The following is an 18,257-nucleotide window of genomic DNA, read 5'->3' as shown; positions in this document are numbered from 1 at the left end:
TTCGTTAACACTCAAGATAGAACCTAACTTCTCTTGGAGTTAATAAGTGAAAGTGAAGTCTCTTAGTTGGGTCCGACTCTTTGCGACCTGTGGACTGTAGCCCACCAAGCTCCTCCTTCCATGGGATTCTCCAGGCAAGAATACTGGAGTGGGTTGCCATTTACTTCTCCAGGGGATCTTCCCGACCCAGAGATCGAACCCAGGTCTCCCACATTGGAGGCAGACGCTTTAACCTCTGTGCCACCAGGGAAGCCCTTAAATAGAATAATACAGTCTCTCAGAAAACCTCCTATAGAGACACAGAACTTCAGATTGAAGTACTAACATCAAATATTTCAGGGGAGGAAAGGAAGCCAGGTTGAAAGAAGAAGGGGGAGGAGGCGGGAGAGGGGGGCGTGAAAGGGGTGGCCTTACAGACGTCTCCGGCCCACCTGGGCCTCCAGAGAAGGGAGGACTGGAACTCGGCCCTACCAGAAATCAGATCAGACCAGAACCAGAATTTGAGTTCTCTGCCAAGAGGAGGTGATCAGTCTCCAATCCTCAGCTCAGGCTAAGAGCCCTTCGACCAGATTCCTGCATCCAGGACCGGGGACTAGAAAAACAGGGAAGGATAGGAATGGTTAAGGAAAGGAAAGAGAGGGAAGAGGAGAGGGGTCAATAAAGTCTCTTGTTCCTTACCAGTCGGGGCACTCTGGCCAATTGTCTGTGTCAGGAGGAGACCGGGAACAAAAGGGTCCCAGTTGCGGCCGCTGGGTCTGGTCCATTGGCAGGCAAGCTGGCCCCTGAGTACCCCGAGTGGTCAGGATGTCAGTCTCAGCGAAGAAGAGTCCCATCAGAGTCGCCATTTGTTGCCGGAAGGGGGACCCTTTCCAGGACCCGAAACTGGGCTCTTGTCTAACACTCGGAAGTGAATTGTCTGAGGAGACACATGTGCTGACAAAGCAAGAGATTTTATTGGGAAAGGGCACCTGAGTGGAGAGCAGTAGGGTAAGGGAACCCAGGAGAACTGCTCTGCCACATGGCTCACAATGTCAGGTTTTACGGTTAATTTATTGGAGTTAATAAGTAACGTCTAATTAGAAGACACTTCTAATTGTTGGGACTTCCCTGGTAGCTTAGTGGCTAAGATGCCACACACTCAATGCAAGGGTCCCAGGTTTAATCCCTAGTCAGAGAACTAGATTCCACGTGCCACAACTAAAGATCCTACATACTGCAATTAAGAGTCAGTGCAGACAAATAAACAAACATATGTTAAAAAAGAAAGACATTGTCATTGGCCTTGATCGCTTTAGAAGCCTCATAAACACAAACTAGGAAGCTTGTTAATATAGGAAACTTCCTGCCTCTTCAACCAGATACTGTACCCACAACAGATCCAACCAGGCTTCCGGGGTGGCGCAAGTGGTAAAAAAAACTGGCCTACCAATGAAGGAGACGTAAGAGACATGGGTTCGATCCCTAAGTCATGAAGATCCCCTGGAGGAGGAAATGGCAACCCACTCCAGTATTCCTGCCTAGAGAATCCCAGGGACAGAGGAATCTGGCAGGCCACAGTCCATGGGGTTGCAAAGAGTCAGACATGACTGAAGCGACTTAGCATGCGCACATGGATGCAAGCACTTGCCAATTACAGTGTGCTTTTCTCTTGGTTTTTCAGAAACCGAGTGTACTAAGTTTTGCTGAATCGCTAAAAGGTTTGTTGTATGTCTGCTTGGGGTTGCCCAGCACACAGCATTGACATTTTCAAAATAATTTAGAGGGAAAGGCTAGCATCTTTGCAAGTAATATATTTAAAAATGTGTATATTATAATCGACTTGTCAAATCAAAATTTTCAAAAGAAAATCCACAACAAACATGCATCAATCATGTCAGCTGCGTTTACTAGGGAGAGTACTGCCTAAGGAAATAGATTCTACTATTTCCAGGTGAGCTAAAATAGCCTAGAACAACCTCTGTATGTTCCCTTTTTCCTCCCCCCAACTTCTGATAGAAACAATGAGGAAGAAAAAATAAGTCACGTTTCTTTTGGTTGTATGTATTATCCCTTTTGTTACTGCTATACAGGAAAGTCTCTAGAGAAAGGCTACATTATTTTACTTAATAATCGTTTTTAAAATTCCACTTTGAATACTTCTTGTTATTCACACAAGCCAAAGGAATATTAAATTCCTAGGTGTCTTAAAGCTAGTAATGGGTTTTTAATGGCTTTAGAAATTCCACTGCACATTTTGGTTTGGATCAGTTCAAGTCATAGATATTTTCATAACACAGGAGCAAATAAACACACATGGGCAACAACTGCATCACTTCAGAAAGCGAACACCTGACAAACTGCTCTTCAGCTATGTTAGGAAAAGGGGCTTCTGTTTGCATTATTGAAGTTTTGGATCCGACTTTTGTGCTTGGTCTTCATGAAAAGCCAGTCTGCTGATCTGGGCTTTCAAGTACATTATTTGTTTATTGCATGATTGTTTGCTAGTATGCTGTGTGCCCGCATGCTTGGAGTATCTGACTCCTTGGGACAGCATGGACTGTAGCCTGCCAGTCTCCTCTGTCCACAGGATTTCCTAGGCAACTTCCAGGGGGTCTTCTCGACCCAGAAAGGGATTGAACTCAGGGACTGAACCTGCGTCCTGTATTGGCAGGCAGATTCTTTACCACTGAGCCCCCAGGAAAGCCATTGATTATTTGCTAGAGAGACACTTATTTAGCTGACTGAACTGGAATAGACCCACTCATTTTTGTCAACCATACAGTCTCTGGACTTCCCTTATAGCTCAGCTGGTAAAGAATCTCCCTGCAATGTGGGAGACCTAGGTTTGATCCCTGGGTTGGGAAGATTACTTGGAGAAGGGCAAGGCTACCCACTCCAGTATTCTGGCCTGGAGAATTCCATGGACTGTACAGTCCATGGGGTCACAAAGAGTCACAGTCCTTCTAATATTTCATCTTGGGTCTGACACATATCAGTTAGTGCTGCTGTATAAGTTGAACTTCATGGTTTCAAATAACACAAGACCAAAAGAATGTGATATACCAGGAACTGGAAAAAAAAAAAAAAAAAGAAAGACTCATCAGAAACAGATAACAAACTTCTAAAATTTTAAGACCAGTATGAATCATATTACATCCCATTTACTTCTGTACTTTGCTGCTTTTATAAACAGTGTTCCTTCAGGTAAAAGATTGAAGGAACGCCACAGCCTAACAGTACACTGAAGCTGTGATTAGGCACCACTCATTTGGAGTGGTTGAGGCTAGGCTTCAGGATATAACAAAGACTGGAAAGTGACAAAATGACAGCAATGCCTCAGCTTACAAAAGCACAGAGAGACTGCCAAGCTAGAAGACATCTGCAAGAGATGCAAAGGTGAGACAGGAACGCTCTCATGAATAAATATCCGTTAAGGCCAATCTACTACAAAGGAGTCTCCTTGATGGTTTACTTCACCGGCTTCATATCGGAGTGTGCAGACTCTAATAGAGTGATCTGGCTTCCAACCTGCATTATCAAAAACAATGATATAACTCTAAAATTTACCAAAGAATATGAAGCTTTCTGCCACATAACATGGGTGCTACTGGCAAAATATGAATAATAGACTTTCACTCAAGAAAGAACCATAGAAAGCCATTCTCCCATATCATCCCACCCTCTCCCTCTCCCTCTGAGTCCAAAAGTCCGTTATAGACAGCTGCGTCTTTTTTCCTGTCTTGCATACAGGGTCGTCATTATCATGTATACTATCATGTAAGAATTGAATCGCTAATCTATGTCTGACGCAGGATACAGCATGCTTGGGGCTGGTGCATGGGGATGACCCACAGAGATGTTATGGGGAGGGAGGTGGGAGGGGGGTTCATGTTTGGGAACACATGTAAGAATTAAAGATTTTAAAATTAAAAAAAAAATAAAGAATATTGACATAAAAAAATAAATAAATAAAACATCAAAAAAAATAAAATAAAATTATATGAAAAAAAAAAAAAAGAAAGAACCATAGAAATAAATCTAGCTGAAATTATTTCACGTCTGAGTTTCTAGGTAAAGGATACACTTACTCAAAAGCAGAACTCTAAATATGAAGGGTATTTGATAATTCTGTTACCAACATATAATAAAAGTTGTGAAACTAAATCTGTATACACTTCTCTGGCGTATTCATTCACAATATCGAGACTGCTTAATGACCCATCAACATTATCTGTGTTGATGTAAAGAAAATGACCATTTAATTTCCCTGTAAGAGAAGATACATAGTTCATCTCCAAAAGAGAAAAAATCAATAAAGAAAAGAATTTATTCTTAGAAGCAAACACATTGAATGAATGAATGACTTTGCATCTTTCAAAGTTAGTTATTTTTGCCACTCTGAAGAGAAAAAAGATCAGACAGAACTAACACTCATTATCAAGTAGAGTCAAGTGTACTTGACTTTGACATCTTTATTTCCACTGAAATTTTTTACAGGTTCACTTTAAAGTAAATTGGCTTTGAATAGAATTTTCTTGACCACATTTTCGGGTATTAAAATCAATTAATTCAAAAGTAGTCACAAGAGACTGTCTTTATCACTATTCACTATTTTAAGAATAGTGGATTTAACATGGTTTCAATGTTATTAGTTTCCTCATGACATACCTATGGTCAAAATATTATCCACTTACATGTTTCCCAAATTGGTGAGAACTAGAGTTCCTTCATTGCTCTTATAGAGAAGGGCAAGGGAACCAAATAATAATAGCTAGGAACCAAATAGTAATATGTCAACTGTTCAGACTACAAGAATAGGGACCATGTTTGTCTAGTGAAATTCCATGATTCTAGTCCCTCGAACACATCTGGAACGTAATATACATGCAGGAAAAAGTGCTTTTGATCAATAAATGCTAAGGTAATGTAAAATAACATATAGAGGATACTTTTCTTTTAAAAAAGTTTAGACTCAAATATAGACTGTTACTAGATCTTAAGCAACAACGGACATTTATAGCAGCTAAATCAACCAACTGCTGTTGTTACATATTTTACAAATTTGACAAAGGGAGCCTTTCTGACCTGATATCATTTTTACTTTTAACTTTTAAAAGCCTCAATAAGCCAGAATTTTCTAAATAAAAAATAATACAAGAATCTATAGAAATGAATCTAAATACCAATAAAAAGAAGTGATTCTTTCTGGTAATCTTTTAAAACTTTTAAGAGACAGTTAATCTTTTAAAACTATTCCATTTCCATGAGGCGAAATTGGCATATATGTGAGTTCAGAGAATTGCTTACAGTAAGAAATAACAACTATGTAGCCCCTAACCATTTGTGAAGAGCTTCTCAGAAAATTAACTCAATAAACGATACCTACTGGAAACAAGAATAGTTCCGTGTGTACCCAAAAAGAAAAAAAACACCCTACAGTAATGGCACACACATCAGGCAGCTGCTCAGCCCGTCAGCACAGACTGAGTCCCCACTGTGTGCCCAGCCCAGGGTCAGGTTATATGTTACTGGTGTCCATGACGGTTCATCAATCATGGTGTTTGTGCTACAGAGTTAACATTTTTCTACAACTACCCAAATGAATACTGGCCTCTTTACATGATTTATTTAAGTAAGTAAAAGAGTGTGGCCAATTCAGGATTACCTCACATTTATTTAGCAGCCCAGTTTCTTGCAGCCGTGACCAGATGCTCTGTATTCGTCCAGCATGCTCAGGGTGGGTGGTGGAATTGCCACAAATGCACTGGTGTTTCAGCATCAAAGGATCATAGGCAATTCCTTTAGGACAAAGAAAACACAACAGAAGATGAGTAATGGCACAAGATACATGACAATAAGATCACTCAAAAAAGGTATTCTTTTCCAAATAAATTTAGAAATAATGGAGAAATAATACAAATAGAGAAATAATACATATCCACAAATTTCCTGAAAGCACATAAGAACTATTTAGTTCTATGGGTCTGGATATATATGCAAAAAATACTCAACTCATGAATTAGTATCAGACCCTAGGCTTACTAAGTAAATCTGTAAAGTAAAAAAGGTGATGATATTTGAGAAACTGCAGGTTAAAAAAAAACCAAAACTGCAATTTTACCAGTATCTTAAATTACTATGGAGTATTTTTAGACAGATAATTCAATTCAGCAGAGGTCTCAATTTTATCAGTGAATCCACAAAATGAGCTCTTTAAAGTGTGACTTTATTTCACGAGTAAGTCTCTCCATAGTTTAGGTCATGTTACATCTGTAACAAACTGAAAGTTTCCAACTACTTGCCTATTCATATGCTTATTAATTCCTTCAAAGTTGTGCAGAGTTTCTTTTCTGCTTACTGTGTTTCTTCACAATTTATGTCAATCTGTAAGTAATACAGATATTATAGTTTTTAATGATGCTAAAGCTGAAACTCCAGTACTTTGGCCACCTCATTGCCAAGAGTTGACTCATTGGAAAAGACTCTGATGCTGGGAGGGATTGGGGGCAGGAGGAGAAGGGGACGACAGAGGATGAGATGGCTGGATGGCATCACTGACTCGATGGACATGAGTTTGAGTGAACTCCGGATAGACAGGGAGGCCTGGTGTGCTGCAATTCATGGGGTTGCAAAGAGTTGGACACGACTGAGAGACTGAACTGAACCGATAGTTTTTATAATATTGTGGAACATTTGAAATGTTTCTTTAAAAAAATAAGTCAGTAGCAATATCTTTAGTAGAAATCACACAGACACAACAAATTCTGTGTTTATCATGAGTTAACACATTTCATGTTTCAGAGTCTTTGATGTGAAAGATTTCATACACATTTGATGAAATGAACTGTTAGGCATATACAAAGTAGGGCTCTTTAAAGCAACAAATTAGATGATAATTATTATAAAAAAATTTCCATCCTTAACCCAATTCCTTGGGGGGAAAATATGTTATTTACAAAATTGCCTGATGTAAGAAATTATTTAATCAATGAAATATTCCAATAAATTACCATCAAAATACATTCTCTGGGGGCACAGAATGCAGAAGAGTCCATTATAATAACTTTCTAAATATCTATTCAAGAACAGATAAGTACAAGCAATTAGTGTTATAAAGTAGGTTCAATTAATGCATTTTATTCTCCCTTACATTATTGTGTTAGAGGGATGTTATTCAAGAGGGGAAAATGTGTCCCTGAGTGTATTAAAATCATGCAGAATGACATGTGTATTTTGAAACCATGTGGCAAAAATTATGTCTAAGAAAAAACTATTTCGCTGGTCCAAATAACATCCACTTCTTCCTATTAATTGAAATATAGCTGACATATACAATATTACATTAATTCCAGGTGTACTACATAGTGATTTGACATTTTCATATACTGCAAAATGATCACCACAATAAGTCTAGTAAATATCTGTGCCCATACAAAGCTATTACAATTTTTTTTGTTTGACCAAACCACACGGCATGTGGGACCCTACTTCTCCAATCAGGGATCAAACCTGTGCCCCGCAGAGGGCAAGCATAGTCCTAACCACTGGACCGCCAAGGAAGTCTCTATTACAATTATTTTACTATATCCCTTGTACCTTATTATTACGTCGCCATGGTTTATTTATTTTATAACTGGAGGTCTGTATCTCTTAATCCCCTTCACTGATTTGGCCCAGCTCTCCAACCCCCTTCCCTCTGGCAACTACACAATTGAGTATGCTGTCACTTAGTTTTGTTTTGTTTCTTAGATTCCAGATCTGGCTATACAGACTTTAGTTTATACAGTATTTATCTTTGTCTGACTCATGATGCCCTGTAGATGTTTAATAGTGATTCTCAAGACACAAATGGCTTCAGAATCCCTCCACATGCCCCCAACTCTCGCATTTTCATCTTCAGGGCCGATCTCTTGAACACTCATCTAAATTGCCAATCTAAAATCTCCATTTGGATGTCTCCTAGTTTTCATAAAATAGGAATATCATATTTGAGCTCATAATCTTAAGCTTCACATACCATTTCTCATTTCAGTGAAAGATATCACCACCACTGCTCATGTAAGAAATTTTACTGTCCTCTTGACACTCCCTCTCCAATAAACCAATAAGTAAGGTCTATTTTCCCCTGGAAGATGCAAACTCACTCTCTTATCTCCAATGCTGAAACCATACAATCCAGGGTACTCTTATCTTTAATCTGAACTCGAGATAGCCCTGTAATGGCTATCTGACTTTCATTCTACTCTATTTGCCACTTACGAGAGTTGCTACCTTTGCTTCAGTCCTTTGGTGACTTCAAAGATGAGGTTAAATTTCTCAAGGCAGCGCAGACACGCCTGTCTCCACCTCTCCAGCTTCATCTCATACTTCCCTGCCTTGATCTTTATTTCTCCCACAAAGGTTTACTTTACCTTCTAGTTTTCAAAAGACTCAAAATCACATGTGCCTTGGGATCTTCATACATGCTGTTCCATCAATGCCAAAAATTCTGTTTTCTGGCCCTCTTAACTCAGCTAATACCTACTCATTCTTCAAGACTGTTTCAATGTCACTTCCTCAATAAAGCATTCCTCAGTTCAGTTCAGTCACTCAGTCATGTCGGACTCTTTGTGACCCCATGAATCACAGCACGCGAGCCCTCCCTGTCCACCACCAACTCCTGGAGTCTACCCAAACTCACATCCATCGAGTTGGTGATGCCATCCAGCCATCTCATCCTCTGTCATCCCCTTCTCCTCCTGCCCTCAATCCCTCCCAGCATCAGGGTCTTTTCCAATGAGTCAACTCTTCACATGACTTGTGATCTCTAAATTACATCTCCAACTATATGTTCTCATAGCATCTTCTTTGTAACATTTAGTACAGTTCTATAATTGGTGTATAATCTTGTTAATTGGATATTTTCTTTACTATCTGTACAACACAGACTAGAGTTACATTGTTTACCTCTGAACTCTTAGTGTCTATAAATATGTTGGGAAAACAGTAGATTCTCAAGTATAATTTTAATAAATGAGTGAAAAACATGAACAAATGAATTGATGGAATAACTAGGTCAGATATCTCCATCCATTATAAAAAACCTTTCTTGATGAACCTACTTGGTGGACCTCATTGGACTACTTAAGTTTTTATAGACTGATTTCTTTGTACTACATGCCTCATCTTCCTCCTGGTGAAAATGAAGTGAAAGTGTTAGCCACTCAGTTGTGTCCTATTCTTTGTGACCCCATGGACTGTAGCCCGCCATGCTCCTCTGTCCATGGAATTCTCCACGCAAGAATACTGGAGTGGGTTGCCCATGCCTTCTCTAGGGGATCTTCTCCACCCAGGGATCAAACCTGGACCTCCTGCATTGCAGGCAAATTCTTTACCATCTGAGCCACAAGGACATCTTATCTTATCTTCCTACCAGTAGGTGCCTCTAACACAAGCATTTATTATGCTCATTATATTTATACATGGAATTTTACACTAAAAAGAGATGAATAAATATGTTTAAATAAAGCCAAAAGAGAGAAAAGAGGAAGGCAGGGGAAAAAAAAGTAAGCAGGCATAAAAAGCAACATTCACAATATGATGATACATTAGACAAGTCTGCACAACTCAGATATATCAAGTATTTATGAGTTGCTATTACATAACAGGAACTGCTGGACATATTTTCTACCAGTTTTGTACTGCCTAGAAGATATATTAATGATTAACATGGAAACATAAAATACAGCATTTCCCTCATTTTGAAAACATATTCTTTAAGAATAGAGATTCTAATCATTAGGTTGCTTATTTTTTTCACTATTTCATCTCTTGACATATCTGACTTCATCTCCATAGTAATCATTTCTCTTACAGCAACAATGTCTCCATCAGCCACTGCCAAAATATATATATATATATATATATATATATATATATATATATATATATATATGAAACAGGTTATGGTAGCTGAAAATTATTGCCAAGTATCTGGAGATTATAATACAAAGTCCAGGAGCTCTTGGAAAGACATTCAAATTGAAGAAAAAATAAATAAAGTCTGGAACCCAAAACCTCCACCTACTCATCTTAATGATGTAGCAATGAAGTGTTAACAGGTAGACTGCAAGGTGAGACTTAACCTCATCCTTCATCTCCATTTCTTTCATCTTTTTTTCCCCTCAGAAACAGAAACTTCTAGGGTGAGAAACAAGTCTGCTCTTCTCTTTGGGATTCACATAGAATTCCACTTTTCTTTGACCCTTTAGTTTGTCTAAAGACAGAGATCAACCTGTCCCTTAATCAATGGGACAAGAGTTAAAGCTAGGTTTTGAGAAAATAAATAAAATACACAAAGGAGTCTTAACATAAACCTTTACCTGAATTTTAAACCCTAGTTGTTTATTTTCTGCTAAAAAAAAAAAAATCTCTTAAAATTTTTTGATTTTTTTTATAAGCTTGGACTTTGTGCTTTCTATGGCTTTCCGTTTTATTAAATGAGGTAAGTATGTAAAGTACACAGTGTAGCATCTTTGCCTTTCCTTAATCATTGCATATAGTTTCTTTAGTTATAGAAAGCATTCATTTCTTTAGGTTTATGCTCAGTCTAAATGACTGTGGGGCTGAGTCCACATTGGTCTATTAGGAAAGCTGAGTTCAGAATCCTTCAACCTAAAACTCCTGATCCCAGCTTCTTAAAATTCAACTTCATATTGCTTTTCTGGTTAATGCCTGAGGTTCCACACCTTTCCAAGGATTTGCTCAATGACACATACTAAACATCTTGCAGGGCCAAAGGACTGAACCAAGAACTAAAGCACAGTAAATATACACACACACACACACACACACACATATATATATATAATAACTTTCCTAAAGGATGCAGGTTCAGTAAACAGTCACTGAATGCTCTCAATGATCCAGGTATCAGAAACTTTAATTTATTACATTTAACTTATGACCTAGCAGTAAAGGTAAGGCATTCACAAAGACAGTTATATGACATGTATGTTTAAAACCCTGCATGGTAGGTAAGGAAATAAAAAAAAATATGGGGCTGAGAAGTCAAAGATGACCTCTTGAGAATTTAAAAAAAAACAAAACTTTAAAAAATGGATTGCAACTGGTAGGATTACTAAAATGGATAGAAGGAGTTACCTTGAAGCAGGAGTCATTTCTAATAACCTCTAAATCACGTCCAGAACAGCTATTATACTTTCCATCTATAAGAGAAATCTCTCCATAAGGTTTATAGTTCTATTCTATTTATAGGTTTATCTTGCCTAATTTTTACCTGTAACTATACTCTTTATATTATAACACCTGAATTATTTGTTATAATATCTTTTAACAGGAACACTGAAAGTGCCAGATACTACATTTTTAATTATGCGTAAAACTTGATTTGTTCAGCAAGCAAATGAAGTATACAAAAATAATTGTTTAAAACTTGCTAAATTGTACCTCTGAGTACACAAGGAGCATTTCTAGACTTAGAGATTTGTTTGTTGATGTAAATCATTTCACCAGCAGCTAAGAAAAGGAAGGGGGTGGAAGAAATTTCACCCTAGGGCTTCTAACTACACTATATGAAAGTCTATTAGAACCTGGGAATTAAATTAGGTGTTGCCATTCACTATATAACAGAGAAGAAGGTTCAGGTGGTATGCAAGTTGGCAAAAAGTGTAGTCAAACACAATTCACTACATATTTGCTGGTAAATATCTGGAAAGATGTTTCTATATTCAAGCTTTCAAGAATGAGTGAACACAAGGGAAACCATAAAAAAAAAAAAAAACCTACAGACTAGCAGAAAATATTTACAAACCATACAACCAACAAGGGAATAATTTCCAAAATATACATACAGCTCAATAACAACAAAAACAATAAAAAATGGGCTAAACCCCTAAACAGACATTTCTATAAAGGAGACATCCAGATGGCCAAAAGGCATATGAAAAGATTCTCAACACCACTAACTAACAAAAAAAGCAAACCAAAACTACAGAGAGGTATTACCTTCTATCGTTCAGAATGGCCATCATCAAAACCCTACAAACAATAGATCCTGGAGAGGGTGGAGAGAAAAGCGAATCTTACTATACTATTAACGAGGAGGTAAGTTGTTGCAGCTACTATGAAAAAACAGTATGGAGGTTCCTTAGAAAAACAAAAAGAGTCACCATAGGATCCAGTAATTCCAGTCCTAGGCATGTATCTGGATAAAACTTTACTTTGAAAAGATACATGCACCCCAAATGGAAAAGGAAATGGCAACCCACTCCAGTATTCTTGCTCGGGGAAATCCCATGGACAGAGGAGCCTGGTGGGCTACAGTCCATGGGGTTTCAAAGAGTTGGGCACAACTGAGTGACTGAGCATGCATGCACTCCAATGTTCATAGCCATGCTATTTACAATCGCCAAGACACAGAAGCAATCTAGATGTTCATCAAGAGACAAATGGATAAAGAAGATGTACTGTATATAGAGACTTACCAGGTGGCCCAGTGGTAAAGAATCGACCTACCTATGCAGGAAATGCAAGAGATGCAGGTTCAATCCCTGGGTCAGGAAGATCCCCTGGAGTAGGAAATGGCAACCAACTCCAGAATTTTTGCCTGGGAAATTCCATGGACAGAGAAGCCTGGCAGGCTGCCAGCCCATGGACTACAAAGAGTCGGGGACACAACAGAGCTCACACACAGAGACAGTGTATATATACACCATGGAATTATTGCCCAGCCATAAAAAAGGGGAAGGAGATAATGCCGTTTGTAGCAACATGGATGAACTGAGAGACTGTCATACTAACTGAAGTCAGACAAAGACAAGTATCATATGTGTCACTTATATGTGGAATCTAAAAAATGATACAAATGAACTTATTTACAAAACAGACATAGTCACAGAAATAGAAACCAAATTTATCATTACCAAAGGGGAAAGACAGGAGGAGGGATAAATTAGGAGTCTGGGATTATCGGATACAAATTACTATCTTTAAAACAGATGAAGTCCTACTGTACAGTAGAGAAAACTAAAATTCCATATCTTACAATAAACTCTAACAAACAAGTCAGAAAACATATAACTGAGTCACTTGGCTCTACACCATAAACTAACATAATACTGTAAATCAACTATACTTCAAAAAACTCTTTCGTAAAGTTTGAGTGAGCAGGAAAAAAACAAAAAACTGGGCCTGTGAGAATATGCTACAGAAATATAAAGGAAACATAATTCCTACTACTAAGCTCAGTGAACTTGATTCACTATAGGAAGCAAAATAAGATTTTAGAAATCTGGGGGAATCCTCAAATGTCAGAAGACATTGGTCCTATAAAATAGGAGCCAAAAATAAATAAATAAATAAAATAGGAGCCAAGAGCTGAAAGGAGAGACCAAGGTAAATTAACGAGTAAAAAGATGCATAAGGTAAATGAGGATGGCAAGAGAAATAAAAACAGTGGCAAAATTAAAGTCTACTTTGGAGGCAACAAAAGAAGAATTCAAATTTCATAAAAAACCAGATCAATGCCATTAAATAAAAATTTAGATATGTTCAGAAACTATGGAGATCAAAGAATAGACAGTGACTGTTCTCAAGGAGCAGATCAGATTAATAGAATAACTGGAATAACTGAAAAATTTATCCATAATCGAAAGAGACATGTACATGAGTATGTAACTGCAAATGCTCATAAGAATGATTTTATTTTAGATTTATTTTGGATTAGTAGGATGAAGAAAATATACCATGAGGCACCAGAAAAGAATGAACAGGCGGCCCACAGAGGAACACATACTAAGGTGGTCCAGACTTCTCTTCATTGCTAAACTTAGACCTCTCCTTTTGAATATTAAATGCTTGAGCATTTAACCACATTTCCAGATTTTTCAGACAAAAAAATGTGTCCCAGTAAATCTGTGTCCAAGTATATGTGAAGGTTGTAGCATGACTTTCTCGGGTATGAAAAAGCCAAAAAATTTTTTTCTTCAAAAAAGATATATACATTTATGCATAACATATATTAATATATATTTTAAAATGTTATTATATAAGAAATAATTTATAATACAATATATATGTGACCAAGTTGATTTAGTCTCCTAAATTAAAAAAAGATAGCTATCTTATCATCTTCAGTGAGAATTAGATAGGCAAACATTGGGGTAACTTTTCAAGAGAAATTTCAAGCACATATATGAGGACAGTAACTTTTATCTACCCAAATGAAATTAATCTCTGCATTCTAATACAGGTGGTAACATTAGCTACTCTGAGACGTCTTAAAACACACACAAACACACGTACACACAAACACATGCACACACAAACACACGCACACACAAACACACATATGTATTTACAGATGTACACACACATGCAGACATGAACACAAACATTTAACTTTCCTTCACTGTCAGAGAGAGGCACAGAAGAGGAAAAATACTGGAAATAAATGCATATTTTACTTATAGTTTTCTCTGGTGATAGAGTAACAGGTGATTCTCCCCTTACAGTTTTCCAGACTTACGAAATTGCTTCCAACGAACATTTTTTACTTAAAAAATATAAATGTCACCTCCAAATTTCATCTAACATACAATTAATCGTTTTTTGTATAGTTGCATGTAATTCATGTGTCTTTACTCTCATCTCACTTGCATATTCATTTATTATACAGTAAGCATATACACCGAGCACCCTCCTTGGGCTAGTCAGGTACCACAGTGCTAGGGTCAGAGAGAAGAGGAAACAAAATCTCTTCCCACACGGACAGCCCATTTTAACACAATCCCCAAAATAAATCAATTACAACCTTTGAGGGAAAAAAAAATCCAGTTATGAGGGACCATAATTGATTTAATTTGGATTTAGCTGGCCAAACAAGGCTTCCTGAAGGAAGTAAGCTGTAAACTAAAACCTGAAGGATTAACAAGAGTTTGCCTAACTTGGGAACATAGCTTCATTAAAAGCAGAAACACACAAACAAAAAGACAGGGGAAAGGCCACTTCTGCTATTCTCACACTTAAACATTCAAATGCATTTCACTTTCCGTTGTGATGCGCCACCCTCTAAATGTCCATTTAAAAATTCTTTTAACTATTAGTAATGGCTTTCACAAACACTGCTTTAGTTCGAGCACTACAATTCTACTTCTCATTAGACACTGACTAAAAAAACCTGATGGCATAAAGAAAGAATTTTCACAGATTATGTAAAGGAACCTAGTGCTGGGAGAAAGAAGAGCTTAAATGGTACTGGGTGATGGGGAAGATAAAAGTCAACCAAATGTATCTGCTATTAAATTCAGTATCATCGAATTCCACGTGGCATAAACTAGCAAAGTGGCACAGTTGGCAAAGAATCCACCTGTCAGTGCAGGAGACAAAACAGATATAAGTTCGATCCCTGGGTCAGGAAGATCCCCTGGAGAGGGAATGAATGGCAACCCACTCTGGTAGTCTTGCCTGGAGAATCCCATGGACAGAGGAGCCTGGTGGGCTGCAGTTCATGCATCGCAAAGAGTCAGACACAACTGGGCATGCGTACACACACACACAGAGCACAATTGTATCATCTACCCTCAAAATCCTGTTGGGAGCGGTGGCCAAGCCTCATTTCTCTCAGGAACAGCTGAACAGAAAGGAAGACTATGGCAGAGAAAATGACAGGCATTGCCCTTTCCTTAGCCATCACAATTCATACAAACACCATGCCCTGGCCTTAGACAGAATGAAAAAAGTACTCCTTAAATTCAGTATATAATAAACATTGAATATTATTACTTATGGGGCTTCCAAGGTGGCGCTAGTGGTATAGAACCTGCCTGCCAATGCAGGAGACATGAGACACATGGGTTCTATCCCTGGGCCAGGAAGATCCCCTGGAAGAGGGCATGGCAACCCACTCCAGATCTTGCCTGGAGAATCCCCATGACAGTGGAGCCTGGTGGACTACAGTCCATGGGGTCGCAGAGTCGAACACAACCGAAGTGACTGAGCATGCATGCGTTATTACTTATATTCCAAAATGACAAAATGCATGTGAATATGTGGTCACCTGGCTCTACGACACACATTCTTCCTTGGCACTACAGAAGCTAAGTGACCTCCCTGGCCATCCAGAAATATCCTCAGCCAGGGTCTCCGGAGGGCCAGCACGGAGGGGCGCCTTCTTAGTCTGTTTCTTGGTCCATTCAAGTTCTCACAGGAAGCAGACTAGAGACTTCATCTTTCAACAACTGTCTGAGCTTAGACATTTCCCCCTTGGACCACTGCTTTGTTCTTTAGAAATATTAGGGTGGTATGACTATCCCTTTGGCTGTTGAGGATTACATGGAAGGTAAAGGTTTGAATGGTGTGCCTTAAAAATTGCGTGAGTTTAGTACAGAATAACTTCATAGTTGTTTCAAAATGTATAGCCGTTACAGAAGGAATTTAAGCAAACTTGCCTAACTGTATAACCTACTCTCTCTCCCTTACTTTCTAGTGGAACAACCACTGAGTAAAGATTTATAACTTTCTTTGGGAAACAAAAGCTAAACATTCTCAAAGAACATGTGACTTCAAAGTGACTTAAATGTTACATTTTATTTTTATTTTTTGATGTATCTACAACAAATCAATATTAAAAAGCCAAAAGAAAGGCCCTTAAAACATAAAAAACTGTTTTCAAACATATCACAAGTGAAAGCCTTAAGAGTTCTCCTCTAAAGAGATCATTAGAAATACAAAGATGAATTTTGAGATCATGTGGACTGTAAGAGTATGCATGTTACAGGGGAAATTTCAGTTTGTATTAAAGCCAGAATAATATTTGGAAGAGCAGAGTGAAGATAGTGCATTTCATTTCCTTTGGATTTGGAAAAGCACTAAATGAAAGTCACTAACCAAATATATATTTTTAGTCCCAGTGACAGTGGAGGAGCTATTAACAGACACATAAATTACATACTTTGCACATTTTTAAAAGAATATTTAGTATTTTTATCTTGAGAATTGAAGTGTCAGGATGCAACATCCTTAAGGTAAATAAGACAATAAGGTGTTTTCCTACTGAAGTATGTAACTTTGGAATCACTTAGTCAATCCTTACAGAGCAATAATTGCAAAGTAAATTTCACTTTCAGTATTTTCAAATTTGACCTGGTAAATTCATAAGTGTTTATGAGTTACATGTACACATTATGTATACTACTACTACTACTACTACTACTACTACTACTACTAAGTCGCTTCAGTCGTGTCCGACTCTGTGCGACCCCATAGACGGCAGCCCACCAGGCTCCCCTGTCCTGGGATTCTCCAGGCAAGAACACTGGAGTGGGTTGCCATTTCCTTCTCCAGTTTTCCTTTAAAATTGGAGGAAGTCACAGTTCAGTACACACAGGCAAAGTCGTATCCAACTCTTTGTGACCCCATGGACTGTAGCCCACCAGGCTCCTCTGTTCGTGGAATTCTCTAGGCAAGAATACTGGAGTAGGTTGCCATTGCCTTCTCCACATTATGTATATATACTACAAATTAATATTTGTCAATTCAACTAAGATTTATTGAAAAATTACTAAGCATAAAATTCTGTGTTTTTAAAAATGTAAGTTTACATAAACTCTCATTTAGGCCAGAAATGTGCCTCAACAGGTAGCTCAGTGGTAAGGAACCCAACTGCCAGTCCCAGAGATGCAGGAGATGTGGGTTTGATCCCTGTGTCTGCAAGATCCCCTGGAGCAGGGCATGGCAACCCACTCCAGTATTTTGCCTGGAGAATCCCACAGACAGAGGAGCCTCCTTCAAGGAGCGGGCTACCATCCTTGAAGTCACAAAGACTGGGACACTACTGAGCATGCCTGCACATGCACGTGTCTCATCACATACATTAAACATGAAAATAAACTCACCTTGATTCCCCTATTTGTGCTTGGAATATAACTTCTGATAAATACTAGGGTGTTGACATTATGGCAAAGAAGCTAAACATGTGAAATGACCCAGTTTCCAGTTTGAAGGATTTGATTATGTTTATGTCATGCTTGCATACTTAGTTTGCAATCCACTCTTTCACCTGATTTTTTTTCCCTAATTTTTGTCTGTGCTGCATGGCAGTGGGATATTAGTTCCCTAACCAGAAACTGAATCGATCCCCCCAGAAGTGGAGGCACAGTGTCTTTACCACTGGACTGCTAGGGAAGTCCCTGGCCTGATCCCTTTAAGACCTACAAATCCTGTTCATTTGCAAAAACATGTTTTTCTCAAACTGGTAGGATCATTCTAATATTCAGAGA

General features: G+C 38.2%; 1 protein-coding gene across 1 annotated transcript in view; it reads right to left on the bottom strand.

Moving 5' to 3' along the window:
* The window catches only part of HDAC9 (histone deacetylase 9), a 584,217-nt gene that overhangs the window by 281,936 nt on the left and 284,024 nt on the right, over nt 1-18,257 (bottom strand). The window contains exon 14 of the mRNA XM_052639177.1: nt 5,645-5,778. Within this exon, the coding sequence (XP_052495137.1) occupies nt 5,645-5,778 (134 nt within the window). The remainder of the gene's footprint in view (nt 1-5,644; nt 5,779-18,257) is intronic.

This window comes from Budorcas taxicolor, chromosome 4 (assembly GCF_023091745.1).
Source record: "Budorcas taxicolor isolate Tak-1 chromosome 4, Takin1.1, whole genome shotgun sequence".
Lineage (NCBI taxonomy): Eukaryota > Metazoa > Chordata > Mammalia > Artiodactyla > Bovidae > Budorcas > Budorcas taxicolor.
This window is presented reverse-complemented; position numbering and strand designations above follow the sequence as displayed.